The following is a 17,419-nucleotide window of genomic DNA, read 5'->3' as shown; positions in this document are numbered from 1 at the left end:
GTCCAACATAAGGTTATTATGAGGAGCAAAGGAATTAATGTGTGTAATTCTGCTTACGACAGTGCGTTTGCTGTGCCAAACCCCCTTTTTATTTTATTTTATTCTAATCTATTTTATTTTATTTTATTTTATTTTATTTCATTTTATTTTATTTTATTTTTTAGACGGAGTCTTGCTCTGTCACCCAGGCTGGAGTGCAATGGCACGATCTTGGCTCACTGCAACCTCTATCTTCCTGGTTCAAGCGATTCTCTCATCTCTGCCTCCCGAGGAGCTGGGACTACAGGCACACGCCACCACGCCCAGCTAATTTTCATATATTTAGTAGAGATGGGGTTTCACCATGTTGGCCAGGCTGGTCTCGAACTCCTGTCCTCAAGTGATCTGCCTGCCTCGGCCTCCCAAAGTGCTGGGATTACAGATGTGAGCCACTGTGCCTGGCCTTAACCTCAGTAGGGAAGGCACCAGGTTCAAGAGGCCAAAGAAGAGACCCAGAGCCAGCAAATGAGACATGGGCTTTTACTGTACTGACATACAGGGGAGAGAGTCCAGCGGCAGGGGCCGGGCAGGAGAATTGCCTTACATGCAGTCCAGTGGCGGCAGGCTGGACCGAAGAACCATGTGGTCCCATGGTGGTGGGCTGGGCAGGAAAACTGCAACTTCCTGCAATCAGTGTGCAGTGTATATAGGATTTTCACTCAACATCCTCCCGCTAATGACCTCCACCTGGCAACATTCATTTAACCCAGAACACAGGGCCAATTTTAATCGTCTATAATGACCCATGTTCCCTGGGATAGGCCATAGGCTCACGTGTTTCTACTCTCTTTGCCACTCCTGGATTCCCTAGCTCCTTAGAGATAATATGACTAGATTCCATGCCATGCCATGCCATGCCATCCCATCCCATTCCATTCCATTCCATTCCATCACATTCCATCACATATAGTTATGTAGGGCTCCATAGTTTGCAGATCATGGCTGCCTTCAATCTCTCATGTCAACTCTACAGTTACTCTGTGAGATAGAGCAGGTATCGTGGTTCCCGCTTTACAGAGGACACTGAGGCTCAGCAAGGTGGTGACTTGGCAGAGGTCCCCAGCTAACTAGAGATCTGGCCTCTGGACTCTAGTGTCAGTGTCTTTTTCCACACACCCTCTCAATAAATCTGTAGACCCTACACTAAGATGCCTCAAAAGTCCAGAAGGCCACAGAGAACTGTCTCTCCTCTTTCCTCTTTCCAGAAGGGCAGTGAGTGAGCAGCTCTTGAAAGAGCAGTCAGAAAACTTCCAGCCCAGGGACCTGTCAGTAAGTGCGTTGGTTTCATCTGAGGTAAGGTAGGGATCTGGAAAAAGGAACTGCAGAAGAGAGGTGGTCATGGCTACATGCTTGGTTTCCTGGGTCTTTTTCAATAAGGCACCCTAAGCTGAAGAGAGGGAGGGTATTTAGTGCTACCTATGGTTTGGGTCAATGTGAATCACCTAGGGGTGTTATGGAACAGAATCACCCATGGTACGTCTCTTTCGGATAAAGATGGCAAAGATGCAGATGCACACCTCAGCTGCACCCTTTTCATCCAGGACAGCTATTGCTAGTTGACCACAATGTTTTCCACGGGGCCTTAGAATCCTCCTGAAACTCCAGGCAGCCTCTCCCTGTCAGGTCTGTTAAGTGAGAGGAAACCAACTGGTCATTTCTGTTTTAGTGACATCCCTTCAGTACAATGAACAGTTATATATATATTGTTCAGGTGTTTAGGTAATTTTGCAGCTCCCGGTGGTGGCAATAGTATTTCTATTTTACCAGCTATTTAAATGTTACCACTTACTCGACGCTTTCACCTTGCTGTGTCATTGAGCAGCTCTCCAAATAAAAAATTGACCACCAAGTGTATTGACCATCAACGTGCCTTATGACTAGCCATCTTTTCTGTCTTTAGAGGCAAACTTTGTTTTTTATTCCATTTATGAAAATCTGGAAGGGAGGCAGGAGCCGGAAAAAGAGACTTGCTTCTCCCAAGCACACTCAAGATCGGAGCACCCACTCCGGGGAGCTGAGAGCGCTCTTCCCGCCCTTCCCCTCTACGTCCACAGAGTCTCTGAGGCAGCTGCAGCATGCCCAGCTCTAAGGGGCGAGCATGTGTCTGCAGTTGGCTGTGTACGCCTTGGCAGGCCACGTGCAGTGTGACCAACAATGCCTAGCAGATGATTTTGTCCTGAATGTGTTCATAGGGCGCTGGGAGACCTGGGAGAGCTGCAGCTGGAGAACTTCAGAGTGAAGGCATTATTTTCGTCAGGACTCCCTTTCCCTTTCCCCATTTCAGCAGTGGGAGGGAGTGAGAGGAAGGGGGTGACAGGACACTAGGGAGGCAATGCAATTGAACAGAATGGTCAGTCTTCTTTCTACTGTCTTGATGCAGTTAGTGTTTAGATCACTGGGGCCACTCAGTGAAGGTGCTTGAAAGTGATGGCCCTGGACACCCCTGTGTAAGAAGTTCTTGGGCCACAAGCAGACTGTAGATCTAATGAAGGCACCAGGAGACAGAAGCCTGGTTATCACAGGCAGGCCTGACAGCCAGGGCTGTGGCTTCCTGCCTGCACCAGGAGGTGGTGTTCTTATTGATGAGGCCTAGCAAATGGCACTTGGTTTCTAACCAAAGACCAGCCAGTGCTTTAAAAAAAAAAAATGTTTATTTTGAACTTCCCACATAATTATACAGCAATTGGAAAATGCAAAAAGATAAAAAGGAAAAAATTACCCATAATCTCACAATCTTTAAAAAAAAAGGCTTAAAATTTGAGTGTATTTTACTGAAGTCTTTTTTCTATGCTTATGTGTATAAATTTTAAGAACTCTGGATCAGGTGTGGTGGCTCATGCTTATAATCCCAGCACTTTGGGAGGCCAAGGCAGGAGGATTGCTTGAGTCCAGGTGTTGGAGACCAGCTTGGGCAACATAGTGAGACCCTGTCTCTATTAAAAATATGTAAATATATATACACACACACATATATAAAGAAACTCTGGGCCGGGTGTTGTGGCTCATGCCTGTAATCCCAACATTTTGGGAGGCTGAGGCAGGCAGATCATGAGGTCAGGAGATCGAGACCACCCTGGCCAACATGGTGAAACCCTATCTCTACTAAAAATACAAAAATTAGCTGGGCGTGGTGGTATGCGCGTGTAGTCCCAGCTACTCAAGAGGCTGAGGCAGGAGAATTGCTTAAACCCGGGAATTAGAGATTGTGGTGAGCTGAGATTGCGCCCCTGCACTCCAACCTGGCAACAGAGCGAGACTCCGTCTCAAAACAAACAAACAAGAAAAAGTCTGTATCATAATAAAAGTGCTGTTTTGTCATGCTCTTTTTACACTTATGTGCATCTTTTTTATGTCACGTCATTCAAAAATGCCATTTTGAGTGGATATGTAAGATTCCATTTCAGTAACACCATAAGCATTTTGCTGTTGAACATTTTAGTTGTCTCTACATTTTTAGAAATGTGTTACAAATAATAGCACCAATGAATAATAGCACCATGTGGTTTTAGGACAGAAAATACAGAATCAGTTTTTGACATCTTGGTGGGACAGTCAGCACAGTTCATTTCATACTACTGCTAACATCCCAGATGTGTGTGCGGGCACATAGCTAGCTCTCTGTGCATATGTGGTGCCACATTTTGATACTTAAAAATAGAGACTGTCCAGGCTCCCCAGTAAAACCTAGCCCTTTGGGCACTCATCCATTGAAAGATTGACATTTCCGTCTAACAAGTTTATGAAAATCATTGTAGGGGTGGTTGACGGGGAAGTCTGCAGCTGCTAAGTTAAGTGCTGTTTACTGTGGATCTGATGCCTTTGGTTGTCTTCCTGCCTGTGGTCCATTTGGTGCTCACAGCTGCTTCTCTCTTGTTCTCTCCCTGTAGTTACTGGGGCTTCCGGATGCAGATGACGATGCGTTTGAAGAGTACAGTGCTGACGTGGAAGAAGAGGAGCCAGAGGCAGACCACCCCCAGATGGGGGTCAGCCAGCAGTAAATCTGGGGGCTCCCGTGAGAAGGAGAGTGAGCCCCACGGTAACCTAGGCGGGGTCACTGTCCCTCCTGGGTTAGCATTTTGCATTAGCACTTCGAAATAGGACGTCTGGCTCCCAGCATCCAAATTAAAATGAAATACCTTTTTAACGACCACAAAATATCTGTGATGAGCTTTGCTCAGAAGTGACCTGAATTTCACTCCCGCTTCAGTGGGGTTTCTATGGAGTTGTCTTGGTAGCCTTTGCCATTTTGAATTTAGAGTCCATTTTGTGGCTGACTATTCTCTTGAGTTTATGTTGGAGAATTAACATTCGCTGACTCGAATGTAGAGAACTCTGAATGTATTAAGGATATGTTTTGAGTCCTCACAGGTGACCTTACTGAGGGAAAGCATGGCAGAGAAGAAATGCAGTCTGCACTTTTTATGTACTTTTTAAGTGTCCGTAAGTGAAAGGTTTTGCTTATAAAGCATGAATTTTAATATCTAGTCATTAAACTGCACAAGTGCAAATACAAGGGCAGGAAAGGATAATCACTTAGCTTTGGAGTAAGAGGGTAAGAGAGGCCCAGAAGCCTTTAAGTGTTTTGCCATTACTAAGTTACCTGGGTATGTAGCGACTGGTTCGTGGTTAGGTGTAAATGTTACTTGCTTGTTCGATTGCTTCAAAACATGCTAATTCCAAAGCCACTTTAAAAGTCTATAGTGGAAAATATAGATAGGGTGAAAGATATAATTTATTGATTTTTAAAGCTGTTTATAAGCCGTCCCACGTATAAAATGAAACATTTTACCTTCTCTCTTTCTAATGAGATGGCCACTTGTTAAATCATGAAAACATCCAGAATCCAAGTGCCACTTAAACTTTGAAGCCATAGTTAAATTTGATAGAAAAGTAAACCAGGATTAAAAGTTTTTACAAATATAATAGAATCCTTCTTTACTTTTTAAGTCTTTTATTTAAAAAAAAAAAAAAAAAGCCAAGAAAAGGATTCCATTGTGTAATTTATTTAAAAATTTAATCACATATCTCGAGGGACTTAATTGTGGTGTATTTGTAAAGGGACATGAAGGTAGGAATCTTTTAATCGTGGGTTAACTTGGTTAAAAGGGGACGTTTTAATAATCAAGATACTCAGACAACTCACAGAAACAACTTCTGTAATAACTGGAAATACTGCTGTTATCATTTAGCCAACAATTACTTACTGGGGAAATCCTTTGTAATGCTAACATGGAATTATTCTTGGACCCTTCTGCATCCCTGGTTCTAGTAACTTAGGATGTGGAATGCCTCCTCTACAACACTAGATTAAACCTAACATCTGGGGTGGGTACATTTAAACAGTCACACATGTGCCTGTTAGGTTGTCAAAGTTTTGAATTAAAAACAAGCAGTAGCAGCAGAGGCCACAGAACTTATGGGAGTCTTGTATATCTTCCAGGCATGTCGGTGTAAACCTGATTGTCTCGACATTTTCTGTTTAATTGATTGGTGCTGTGAGGAGTTCGGCTGCTCGTGGTAAAACAGCGTACTCCAGTTTTAAGTCATCGGGTAAAATAATATAGTACAGTGGTTTCCATCTGTGCTTCAGTACCCACTTTCTGTTCTTTCCTTGAAAAGTCATACTAAAGGTTAATTTCAAGTAAAATGAATTTCCTTCTGAGTAGCCTATTAGTAAAACACAACTTAGTGTTTCTTCCATTGGGGTGAGCATATTCTGCCCTTTGCAGCCCTGCCTGTGTTCTGATTGGCTCCATTCATGAGCAAAGGTGATTGTGAGCTGTATATTACATAGATGTCGCCCACGTTTTGTAACCTCCATTTTAATGCAGTAAGCCCACAAGAATGACTTCTGCAAGTGAAATGAGGAAGCTTCACTAGCTTGCTCCATTGGAAGGTAAACTGAAATTTTATACATTGAAGCTTAAAATCTAAATTTACATATGTTTGGAAATGGAATGGACATTAACATAAAATGTATTTTATCAAAAAAGTGTTTAGACTTTGACCAAATACATGTTGGTATTATCATGTTAATGTTCTCTGTTTATAAAAATTGAGTGGAGATAGACTCAGCCATTCTGTGGGCTGATGAGAATTCTGGGCTTTGTTTTGCACCAGGGGTAGGAGACAGAGAACATGTCCGTATGTTACTTAATTTCCATTGCAAAATCCCAAACAGCATTAGCAGATCGAATTGTTTCCCCTAAAACTTCCTTTTTCTGAATGTGTACACATCCCTTCTTGCGCTCACACACTTGCCCACACACTCACTTCTTCCTGCGCTGTGGCTGCTCTAAGCAGGGCTGTGCATGGTGCAAAGCTGCAGTCAGTGAGCCTGGCAGCCTGTGGTTTCTGTTATGGAAATGGTTCCGTGGTGAAACATGTCCCTGACCCTTCACAGACTTAAACACGTATACTCACCAGGAGGTGGCAGCGGTGTGGGAGGAGTGTTGACCTTGGACGCAGGAGAGACACCTGGGTTCTAGTTCCAAGTCGGCAAAGGATTGTGTGACCTTGACAAGTCAGTTAACTGATCGTGAACAAGGGGCGTTCGCCCTTCCAGGTGTAAACACTGCCCTTCTGTGCCTGCCTTATGTGTGTGTGTGAGTAAGGAGCAACAGTCAAGGAAACTTTTAGGGATTCGAGAAGAAAATACATGCGGGATCTTGCCCAGGTGCTGCCTTTAGGATGCTGACCCCTGCACTACCTTAGAACATGTTGGTCTGTGAGTGCCCAAACCCCTGAGGGCTCGATCTCATGGGGCTGATGAAATTCTCTTCCTTAAAGGAAAGGGAAAGGTGAGGCCCCAGAGGACTTATCTCAGCTGTACGTGCTCTGCCTGTGGAGATATGGCTTTTCTTTGTGTCATGGCAGACTGGGGCTTTGGAAGTGGTGTGTGTTTATCTTACCCGAGAGCGGAAGACGTGTAGGAAGAACAGCTGGAAGAAAGGGAAAGATGAGTACCAGTACTTTTTGCCATATTATCCAGTAGAGAGAAAGTGACAGTGAAAGTAAAGAGAGAGAGAAAGTGTGTGTGTGTGTGTGTGTGTGTATGTGAGAGAGAGAAAGAGAGAGAATGAGGAATGCTTGATTGCTTGCTGATCACTGGGCCAGCTCTGAAATCCGAAATCAAGCCTTGGTAACATTACAGAACAGTGATCCTGGGTTTGAGTGAATCCTAGAGACAATGTTGTTATGGCTGCCTGGTTTCCTCAGCCTGATCACTATGTCGAGCAGACGTCAAGGAATCAGAGTGAAGTACGGAGCCAGGGAGGGAGGTGAGGCCCCGTGCAGTGCCTGTCACCACTGTGGATTCACCTGCACTCAGGTGTCCATTCCTGTCTCCCAAGCCCAAAGCAGCACATGATGCAATTTGTTTTCCAACAAGCAGAGTGTGAAAATTCTCTTATGTAGGGATCCTCCTTGTGTCCTGGTGCCAGAATTAGGTTTCCAGTGTACTTCAACGAAAACTTCTCTCCTTTATAGTTGCTGTCATTTTTCATGTATAAACAGAAACCGTCTCTAGCACAATATATTTTTGGATATTGTTTCTGTTTCTTGAGAGCACAATGTATATGGACCTAGGGGAGCTGTGGTCCCAAGTGTCACTGGAATTTATATTATATTTAAGTGTCACTGGAATAGGCTTTGCATGTTAAAATTCACAAGTTGGGAAACTGGTATGAACAGATATGATTTCCCACAGAGAGGCATGAAGGAATAGGCGAGACTTAACTTGGGGTGGGAGGAGATGAATGAGGGAAAATGGGAGAGTTGGGGTCTGACAGTTACCACCTGAGCCCCAGGAAAACTGTTTTCATTTTCACGGCTGTCTCACTGGGGGCCTGCTTTCCTCAAAGGAACTGACTATATGTTGAGAAGCAATGCCTTGTGTTGGCATGGCTTTGCCACTGTAAAGGTGCCCCCCAGCCAAGGAGACCAACAGGGACCCTGCTCATCTGGTGGGTATCTTTCCTTCAGTAAAACCAGCTGCCAGCCTGAGAAACCTGTCTTTCCCAAGCGCAGGCAGATCTGAGAGGGGCTCCAGGCATCTGGCGGGTAAATCACAAAGCAAACTTGGGTCTCCTTGGCAGCAGGGAGGAAGCAGGAGTGCCCCCTCAGGCCAGAGGACAGGGCCCACCTCCTCACCGTGCTTCAGGGTTGTACAAAGAGCACAATTAATGCTCAAGCGATCACAGACCCCTCTCCCCTGCAGTGGGTGTTAGCTCCAAAGAGATGCCATTGCTGATCACCCAGTCTTCGGAGAAGCCTAAAATTTCTTTGAATTAAAAACTGATCCTCTTTCATAAAGACCCAGTCACTTCTCCCAGTTTAGTGATAGCAGGTATGACACAAGAAGCTGAAGTCTTTTAGATTTTATGGAGAGTAGTTCTGAAACCTGCCAGAATGCTGGTAGCCTGTGGTGTCCATGGCGATGGGTGTCCATGGTAAAATATCTATAGCTCCTGCTCACCGGGCAAATTGTTAAATAATATGTTGCCTTTTATATTTTTATTTAAATCTGGATTACAAAAATATAGTACCCATGAGCATTTCATGTTAGAAACCCCATTTAAAGCACTGTAAGGCTGAATAGGCACAAGCGATTAAAAGTATATGCCAGGCCACATAAAAAGAAATGTTTTAATTTGCTTAGAGCTGTATTCAAGTTGTTCGGCACCAGAGAGAAAGCTGACAGTCTGTTCTTTGTAAACTGCCTTTTCCTGTTTTTCTGTTTTGTTTTGTTTCTCGAGTTTCATTTTTTACTAAGCCCCTTCTGATACCTAGGCAGATAAAGATAAGAGCAGTGCTCGGTACAAATGTCAGCTCTGAAGAGGAGGAAGTCAATCTTCAATGCTAGGGCAGATCTTCACTATCCATGGTCCAGTCTTAATTTGAGCATGAGAGCAAAATTTAGTCATCTACACAAGAAGCAAAAGCAAGGAATAGTTGAGTTTTTGTTTTTTGGTGGTTTCTTTCTTTCTTTCTTTTTTTTTTTTTTTAAGGCAAGAAGTGTTGCCGGTAGGGTATGTGTGCTTTCTTTGCCTTCCTATTTCCTTTCAAAGAAATCTCTTGTAAATTACAAAACTGTGAAATGGGTTGCCAAAAACTGTTGCCCTTCGTTAGATGCTTCAAACAGTGTAAATCCTGTACTGCACCCTGTCCACCTCTGCTCCCTCCTCCCTCCCCTGAGATTGAGGACCTCATCCGACCATGTAATTACCATTCGCTTGCTATTAAAGAGCCTTTCAAACTCTGGTGGTGTTTGCCTCTTTTTTTCTGCCTCCACAATGTTTGGTCCTAAAGGACACCTAATGTGGCTTATAAGTGAAGAGCAAGGAGTAAAGGACCAGCAGCTCGCTGTGTGGTTGCTGTGTGTAAGGAGGCTGGGGGAAGAGAGGGAGGAGCTGGTGACATGAAACACTGCCATTGTTCAAAGATTAATCATTTCTGTGTGATGCATTCATATGTCTATTCTGATGCTATAACTGGTAGTTAGTAATTTTCTTCTTTGAACCAATACTTTAGTTTTGTGTTTGAGAATCCTATTTTTTTCTAGCCTACTTAGGAATTCTTTGTGGCATCAATTAGAAATCTGTATTCTGTGGTCATTCTATGACATGACACCATGTCTCCACCACCTTCCTCCTGGTTATTTATTCACTAAACATGGCATTTAAATAACTTATCTGGAAGTTGATGGTAAGTTCTGTTATTTGATTAAGAGCAAGTTTCTTTCTCCAAATGAATGGGTCTCCATAGAGAGATCCATTAGATTCGATTAGATTTGAGATTGGCTTCACAGGCACAGCATAAAGGCTTGTGTGTATGTTAGATAGTGTGTGGTCCTTTGTTTTCGATGCCACTGTTAGAGATTGTACTCAAGTGGTGAGCTGTGTGTCAGCATTTCCAACCCCGCTCGGCTGAGGTAGTGGTGCAGCAGCGGGGCAGGCGAAGCCTTACTGATGGACTGCCTTTGTTACAGTTATTCTATCTGTCTCACAGATAGAGTTCATAAAATGCAGGTTGGCCCCTTTAAGTGCAGGGACTGGTGTTAAAAATACCCATGTTTCCCCTCGTAATCATTCTGAAATCAGTGGCTGAGGGCAAGATGTTCTAGCCCAGACTCCTCCTGGGCTGACTGTGGCCCTAGGCATGTCCCTTCCCCCGCCCCCACCCCATTTCTGGCTTTGTTTCCTCATCCGTAAAAATAGAGAGTGGGGGACTTGTCCCTGAGTTCCCTTTGGGCACTAGCCCTGACTTGTCTAGGGGAGTCAGGAGTTGGTAGGGAGGACAAGAAACACAGTTATGGAAACACTCACAAAACCAGGGTGGGGCGACCAGGATTGGCAAAACCGTCCTGGGATTCTGAAGCCCTTTCCTAGGATCCCTTTTGGAATTGAAGACGCCAGCTGATACTGTGGCTGTGTGTTAGCCCAAATGCTTATGTCCCTGCATGTTTTCTCCTGCCTTCCCACACCTTCCTTCTCTTCGTGAAAGTAATAAGGAGTCAGAACTACAACAAAATGAAATCGGGGTGTTTAGCTTAGGGATGTAATCAACAGTCTCACTCCCTTTAGAAATTAGCCTGGTTTCCATAGTGAAGTTGGGCCGAGGGGGATCCTCCATTGTCCTAGAGTTCATTGTGTACAGGTGTGGGTTGAAGGACAACAAAATAAAACGAGACCCAAACCACCCAGCATTTAGACCCCACACCGGGGCTGGACAAAGAGGACTTGGTGTCCATGTACCCAAGTGTGTGTCTGGGTGGCGTTGCCTGGTGCCCTGCCAAATCGGAGTGAATGAACATTCCTGTCTCTATTTAGCAGACTTGGCCCTTTGGAAACGCAAGAAATGCATCCTGAAAAAGCTGGCACTGTACTTCCCTCTTAGGGCCACCGTAGGCAAAAAACTTCGAAGTACTTTCCCTATCTCTGACCCTCCTTTTTTCCTTTCTGGAGTAAACAATGACACTTGTAATGATCTGGGCAAGTTTTAATTAGGCAGTCAAGGAACAAGGTAGGAATTTTTTAAGGGATCATTTAAAGTAACAAATATTTTATCCTTATTTTGTAGGGAAATACGGCAATAATGTACAATGTAAAAACCAGCAGTAAAATTAAGTTGGCCCTTTGGGATGCTTTTTAATTAGAAGCCTCTAGAGGTCAGCACCACATAAAGAAAGGGCTTCTGAGTTCAGGGTGTGATGCCCATTTCCTTGTGGAGCTTTTGGGAAAGGAGGGTTGGCGAACGTCCAGGCTGGGGAAGGAGAAGTGGAGAGCCTTTTTCTTTCTACATAAATCCTAACATTTGACTGGGTTGGTTTTTCCCTGCTCACCTGTCTTTTTCTGCAGCTCCCACACCCCTGCGTCACACACTGTCAGTTCGATAAACATGACTGATTGACCGGTCGATGAAGTGTTCTTTTCAGCTCATGCTGAGAAGGGCTGGGGAAATGCCGAAGATGAGATGGAAGGCGCATTGCATTTTGCTTGGAGCAAGGTGGGAGGATGCTGGGTGTTCCAAGGCCTTTCAAAATATTTGTTAGCCCATAGCCTGTTAAACTCTGCAAATTCCAGTGGAACGTCAGGAAACAGGTTTCTCCCTAGAATCCATATCTGGCTCCCTGAAGCCTGCACAGATCAGGGGTGGGCTGGGGGAGGATTTGACCATCTTCAGGAGGTCTGGCCAGAACTGAGATAGTTGGGATCCCCTAAAAACTTGTAGACATGCCTGTGGATCCCCAAAGTACAAGACCCACAAGCTCTGTGCAGCGATGGCCGCAGGCCTCACAGACCACTTGAGTTCAAGTCCAAAACCAGAGGCAGCCTTGGGAGGCCACAGAGGCTCCCAGCGTTGCCCCAGGGTTTCATTTTGGCCCAGCAAGGAACAGGAAGGGAAAACAATACAAAGACTTTCCTCCCTTCTCTTTCGCTTGCCCCTTCTGTTCAGGGTTTACTGCTCCTGTCTACCAAGGAGGGCTTGACTCACAACACAAATAATATTGACAATTATTCTTTGCTGTGTGATTAGATGAGCCTTGGACCCTGAGGTTCTTTCACTCACTGAGCATATTGGTGGAAAAGATGACAAATATGTCACAGGCACGATGGAAGCCCAGTCTTAACATCTTAGCACTTAGTGGCCTAACAGCAGTTTCACTAGTACCATTAGATTTCAAAATGCTGGGTTTGGATCCTCGTGAGTGTGGACTATATTCCTTGCAAGTATGGAACAGTCTGATGACTTTTCAATTGTTTTGTCATGAAGCCAACAGTGCTGAGCAGATGTGCCCCACCTGTGTGTGCTATTACATACACAATTTTTTTTTGTAACAAACTTTTATGTAGTCCTTGCTAAGTACCACACACTGTACTAAGTTTCTTTTAACTCATTTAATCCTTCCAACAGTCCTACAAGGTAGATATTATGGTTGATATTCTCTTTTTACAGATGAGGAAACTGAGGCACAGAGAATCTAAGTAACTCTCGCAAGACCACACAGCTAATAAGTGCCAGAGCTAGGATTTGGACCCAGGCAGTTTGGTTTCAGAACTCTTAACTACTCTGCTGAATAACAAATGTCATGGGTGTTGGTCTTATGTTTACTGAAATCTCTGATTTTTTTCACACCGCAGCACAGAGGCCCTGCCTGCCCGTACACTTCATGCAGTGCATGCTGCTAATATCCGTGGTTGCCTGAGAACAGATGGAGTGAAGAGAGCATTTCCCTAGCTGTTTGCCTTGCCTGTGGTCAGGTTGGCCGTGCAGGGTGGTTTAGGATAATAGCAGCAGACACATTTTTTTCTGGTATCCATGTACTTGCAAAGATTTATGAAAGTGACTGGAAGAACTGGGGCAACAGTTTATAAAATAAGAGGATCCTCAGATGGGGGCAGAACTGGGGAAACAACCATTGGCTTTCCTTTCTGTACGCTTCTTTCTAGATCTTGGTCCCTGAGGAGCCCTTTACAAGGGTGTTACAGACTCCTGTGTCTCCCTCCTCATAGCGAAGGGGCTTTTGCTCAGACTTACCTTGAAGCAACCAGCAGCGGAAATGCATTCTTAGTCAAGAGGAGGCCTGGGAGCAAGAAGAAAGCTCTCTTCATCTGCTGATATGTGATAACATGCCATTGAGTCACCGTCCCACACCAAGGATTCCAGTCTGTCTGTGGCCATACCCCTCAGCCATCCAGATACATTTCTAGCCTGCCTTCCTCCTCCACGCAGAGGCAGCGCACACACACACCCTTGATACCACTGCCACTGCTGGATGACTGTCGTGCTACTGTGCAGAAGGAATGAGTGCAAATCTGAGACCCTGTTTCAAAGGCAAACACAATTCACTTTTGAGCTCGTCGGCTCGTTTGGACTATCTCTGCCACCATTTTCTCCATTCCTATGGGAAAGAAAGGCTGGCCAGATCAGTATCCCATAAAAAATGCAGGCACCCCAAATCTGCTGTTCTTGCTTCTAAGATTCTGAGTGCCATCACATAGTTCCCGAATGACAGGCTTCAGGCCCTGCCGTGGCAGCGTGGGCTTGCTGGTGAGTGGCTACAGGGAGAGGGTGCAAAACCTCAGGAGCAGCACTTTTGTGTTTTCCAAATGATGCACAGGTGAGAGAAAGGAACGCAGGAAAGGTGAGTCAAAAACAAACCTTTGGGAATACAAAAATAAGGAGCATAGGGCTGCACAGGTTTGGAAAGAGGAGGAGGCCGTGTCGTGATGAATGCACGTTGGGTCTCTGGATCTGATGCGTGCCTTCCCGCATGACTTTGGTCATTTAGATGTTTAGTTTCTTCTACTTAGGAATGTTAAGGGGGCATTTTGAGCCCGGGGCTACAAGGGGCGAAAAAATAATACCAACTGTTATGCAGAATCAACTTGGGAATGGATCTGGAAAGTCCGAATTTAAAAATTTCTGACTTCAGTATTCCCTAAGGTCAGAAATGTAAATCCAATAACGGGAAAGGATGTGAAATGTACAGTCCCCCTCAAGTCTCACTCTGGGTGGATGCTTTCACCTCATTAGATGCATCTGGGAGAGCTGGCCCGGGTCTGTCTGTCCCACTAGACCCCACGCTTCCTCAATTCTCTCCCACCTTGCCTGACGTGGAGCACTTGGTAATAAAGAGGTTCATTCCCCGAATTTAATATAGGGTGTCATCAAGGCCTTTACTAGACAACAAGCATGTCCTCTCCTTCCCAGCAGCGATGACCTCCCCACAAGAACATGCCCCTCGCCGAGGTCTTCACCTCTCTCCAGAAAAGGAGACCCAAGGAGCAGCGCCCAGGGCGGAGCCTCCGCCTGGATGTGAAATACTCAGGATGCTACAAAATCACCATGGTCTTCAGTCACAAACGTGTGTTGGCCGCGCCACCATCCTCTCTCTGCCAGCACACGGGAGGAAAAGCAAGACTCACGAAGGACATTCCTGTAGGAGGAAGCAGCAGAAAGCACCCTAAGCGAAGAAGAATGAGACACCGTCCCCATACACACATTCTGGGAAATACAAAACATGCCCTTCATATTTCCAAGTGGCCTTAGTTTTCAAACCGTACTCAGAGAAAACTCCCTGTATGAAAAAATGACTCTTGTTTAGCCCACGTTGTTTGCCAGCTGGCTTTCCGTGGCCGCTCTGACTGGAGAGAACCCTGGATACTTAAGCAGTCCTTTTCCTTCCTCCTGTTGGGATGATGTGTGGGGAGAGTGAGGAAGAGGGAGTTGAAAAAGGGAAAGGGATGAATGAAGTCATCTCAGCGCACATGGATTGTTTCTTTGGTGTTTTGTGGAGATTTCACTCCAGAGGGCTTGGGCCAACCAGTTTACTTGGGTAGAAGCATACTTTTCTCTCCTGGCCAAGGTTTCTCAGTGGAGGATGGCAGGGGGCTTAGCCATTCTTTGCCATGCTTACTTTTGGTCCTGTATATGTAAAGTTGACCAAAACCCTCACAAGGGCCGTGATCCAATCTGCTTTCTGCCACCATCTCCCACCCTCCTGCCTATCTCGTATCCCCAGGCTAAAACTGGTGGTTTGGCTGAGGAGTGGGTTATGCTTCATGGTAGAGCTAAAGTTATCCTGATCTCTCTTGATTTTCCCTTCCTTCAAAGACTCCGTTTCTGACCCTGGCCAGCTCCCAAATAGCTCCTGTAACTGGTTACAAGCAAGGCTAAGTGAGATAGTGATTTGATTCTGGAAGCACAAACCGGTGCCCCCATGGCACTGGAGAAGCATCTTCTCCATGTTCACCCCGCAAGCTTTTGAAAAAAACCTGTCATTCAGAAGCAAGCCAAAACTGTCATCTCACTCGATGCTAATGAACTCATCAAATCCATTCGCAGGGTTTCGGCTCTTCAGAACTCTGGCCAAGCCTTTGCTTAGTACACAAAAGAATATTCCCTGGGGTGCTTTTCAAACCCTATTCTGACCCCATACCCCTAAACCGTGGAAGAACACAAACACAGTTGGCCACATGCTCTTGAAAAATTCAATCTGAAATCTAGTGTTGGTTACTAAAGATAGGATTTTGATAAAAGTAAAACACCAAGCCATGTATGCTGCCTGCCGCTAGGAGTTCTTCTCCCTGGAGGACAGTCCTGCCTGCCCACTGCTGTGGAAGAGCATTCCATATGTGGAGTGGAGCAGGGCAGCTACTGGGAAATACAGTGACCTTGACCTCTTACTCCATCAACAAAATAATGGCACTTTTATGAGACCTCTAGAAATAGAACTTTTTATCTGGCACCATCTTATGCTACGCTTTGAGGCAGTGATGTCACCAAGGAGACAGAAACTAGGGAATTCATCCTCTTGGGCCGGGTGACTAATCCTGTTTCCCAACCTCAGAACATTTGCTGATGTCATCCATCTTCCCAAAACCACACCAGCCTGGGTGTAAGAAGATAGTCACATCAACTCACAAATTCACATTTCTGTGACTCTATCACATACTGTTGGGATTCCCAACCCTTCTCACATTTCTCCCTAGTATTCCAGGAGGTGGTCCTCGGGGGCTGACTCGTGTGCTTCCCAAGTTCATCTTCTATGGCACCCAGTGTTCTCCCTGGCTTTAATGCACAGCCTCTCTTCTGATGCTACAGAACCCCATAATGTCAATGGGTTTGCCAGATCCCACAGAGGGGCACAAGGTCACCCACCAGAGGAGCCCACTTTCCTGCCACTGCCCACCAGTCTTTACCCTGAGGCTGCCAGCACAAGACAGTGAGGACCTGGGTGTGTGGTCCAGGGTGTTGCTGCCGGTGACTACAGAGAGTGCCACACCAATGAGCAATGAGTGATGCCCCAGTGACAGCTCGCTCCATTTTTATTCATCTTTTATTCCAGCCACTCACCGAAGGGGCATGAGTCCAGACAGTTGGACATTGCTCTGAGTAACAGAGCCAGTATCTCCTTTTCATCCAGCCTTGCCATTGTCACCCATGAACCCAGTTTATGAGCTTGACATGTTTTCCGTAGGATGAGCTCTGCCCACTGAGGCTCCTTGGGTCCTCCTATAAGCAAGCTCCTAGCAGATCCACCCTCCTGACATACCAGTATGTCCAGAAACAACATTAGCTGGGTCTTGCCATCCCGCTGAAATAGGGTGAGTAATTCCTTTGGGTGGCCCTGAGGTACTGAGTGGAGGGGATTTAGCCAGGGCAGAGGAAGGCTAAGGTCCCCAAAGTCTCCGTTCCCACATAGGAAGTACTTTGGTGAGGAGGCTGTGGGTCAGGTGGCTCTTTACACCTGTGAAAGCTCTTTTGCTTAAAGTTGACCATTAAAAAGTGATTTATTGGCAACCTCAGGGTAACAAAAGCCTGGCTCACCAATCAAGGCCAGCAAATCTCTCAAACTTTAAGGCTCCTAAGAATCACCTGGTGGTGGGGCTGGAGCAGAGGCAGTGCCTGTGAAACATGCAGATTCTTGGGCTGCACTCCGGGGGTCTGCTGGACACAGGAAGCTGCGAATTTACAAATACTCCAGGCTTACAGTTTACAAATACGTCCGGAGGTCCTGATGTAGGTGGTTCATGGACCACACTTTAAGAAACCCTGGGTTGAGCCGGCCTCCAGGCTTACCATGTCATTCACCATGTCTACAGGGAGCCAAGATTCATCACAATGTGACTGGGTGCCAGGAACTGGGCAAAATTCCTTCGTGATCCTAACACATCTCATTCTATAAAGATAAAATCCTTATACAGATGCCACAGTGATCTCCATTAACATCTCAAAACTTGGGGGAAAAAAAAGTTTCCCTTCTAAGCTCACATGGTGACAGAGCTGGGGGCAGCTGGTTGTGCCTAACTTCAAGGCATGGTCTCTCATCTTAGAATGTCACATTGCTTCTGTGACATTTAGGGGACACGAATGA

At 45.5% G+C, this 17,419-nt stretch overlaps 1 protein-coding gene across 1 annotated transcript in view; it reads left to right on the top strand.

Annotated features, from left to right (window-relative positions):
• MTURN (maturin, neural progenitor differentiation regulator homolog) overlaps positions 1 to 9,298 on the top strand; it is a 29,535-nt gene extending 20,237 nt beyond the window's left edge. The window contains exon 3 of the mRNA XM_007981734.3: positions 3,927 to 9,298. Within this exon, the coding sequence (XP_007979925.2) occupies positions 3,927 to 4,037 (111 nt within the window). The 3' untranslated portion in view covers positions 4,038 to 9,298. The remainder of the gene's footprint in view (positions 1 to 3,926) is intronic.
• The last annotated feature ends 8,121 nt before the right edge of the window (positions 9,299 to 17,419 follow it).

This window comes from Chlorocebus sabaeus, chromosome 21 (assembly GCF_047675955.1).
Source record: "Chlorocebus sabaeus isolate Y175 chromosome 21, mChlSab1.0.hap1, whole genome shotgun sequence".
Classification (NCBI taxonomy): Eukaryota; Metazoa; Chordata; class Mammalia; order Primates; family Cercopithecidae; genus Chlorocebus; species Chlorocebus sabaeus.
Note: the sequence above shows the minus strand (reverse complement) of the source record. Positions and strands in the feature narration are given on the sequence as shown.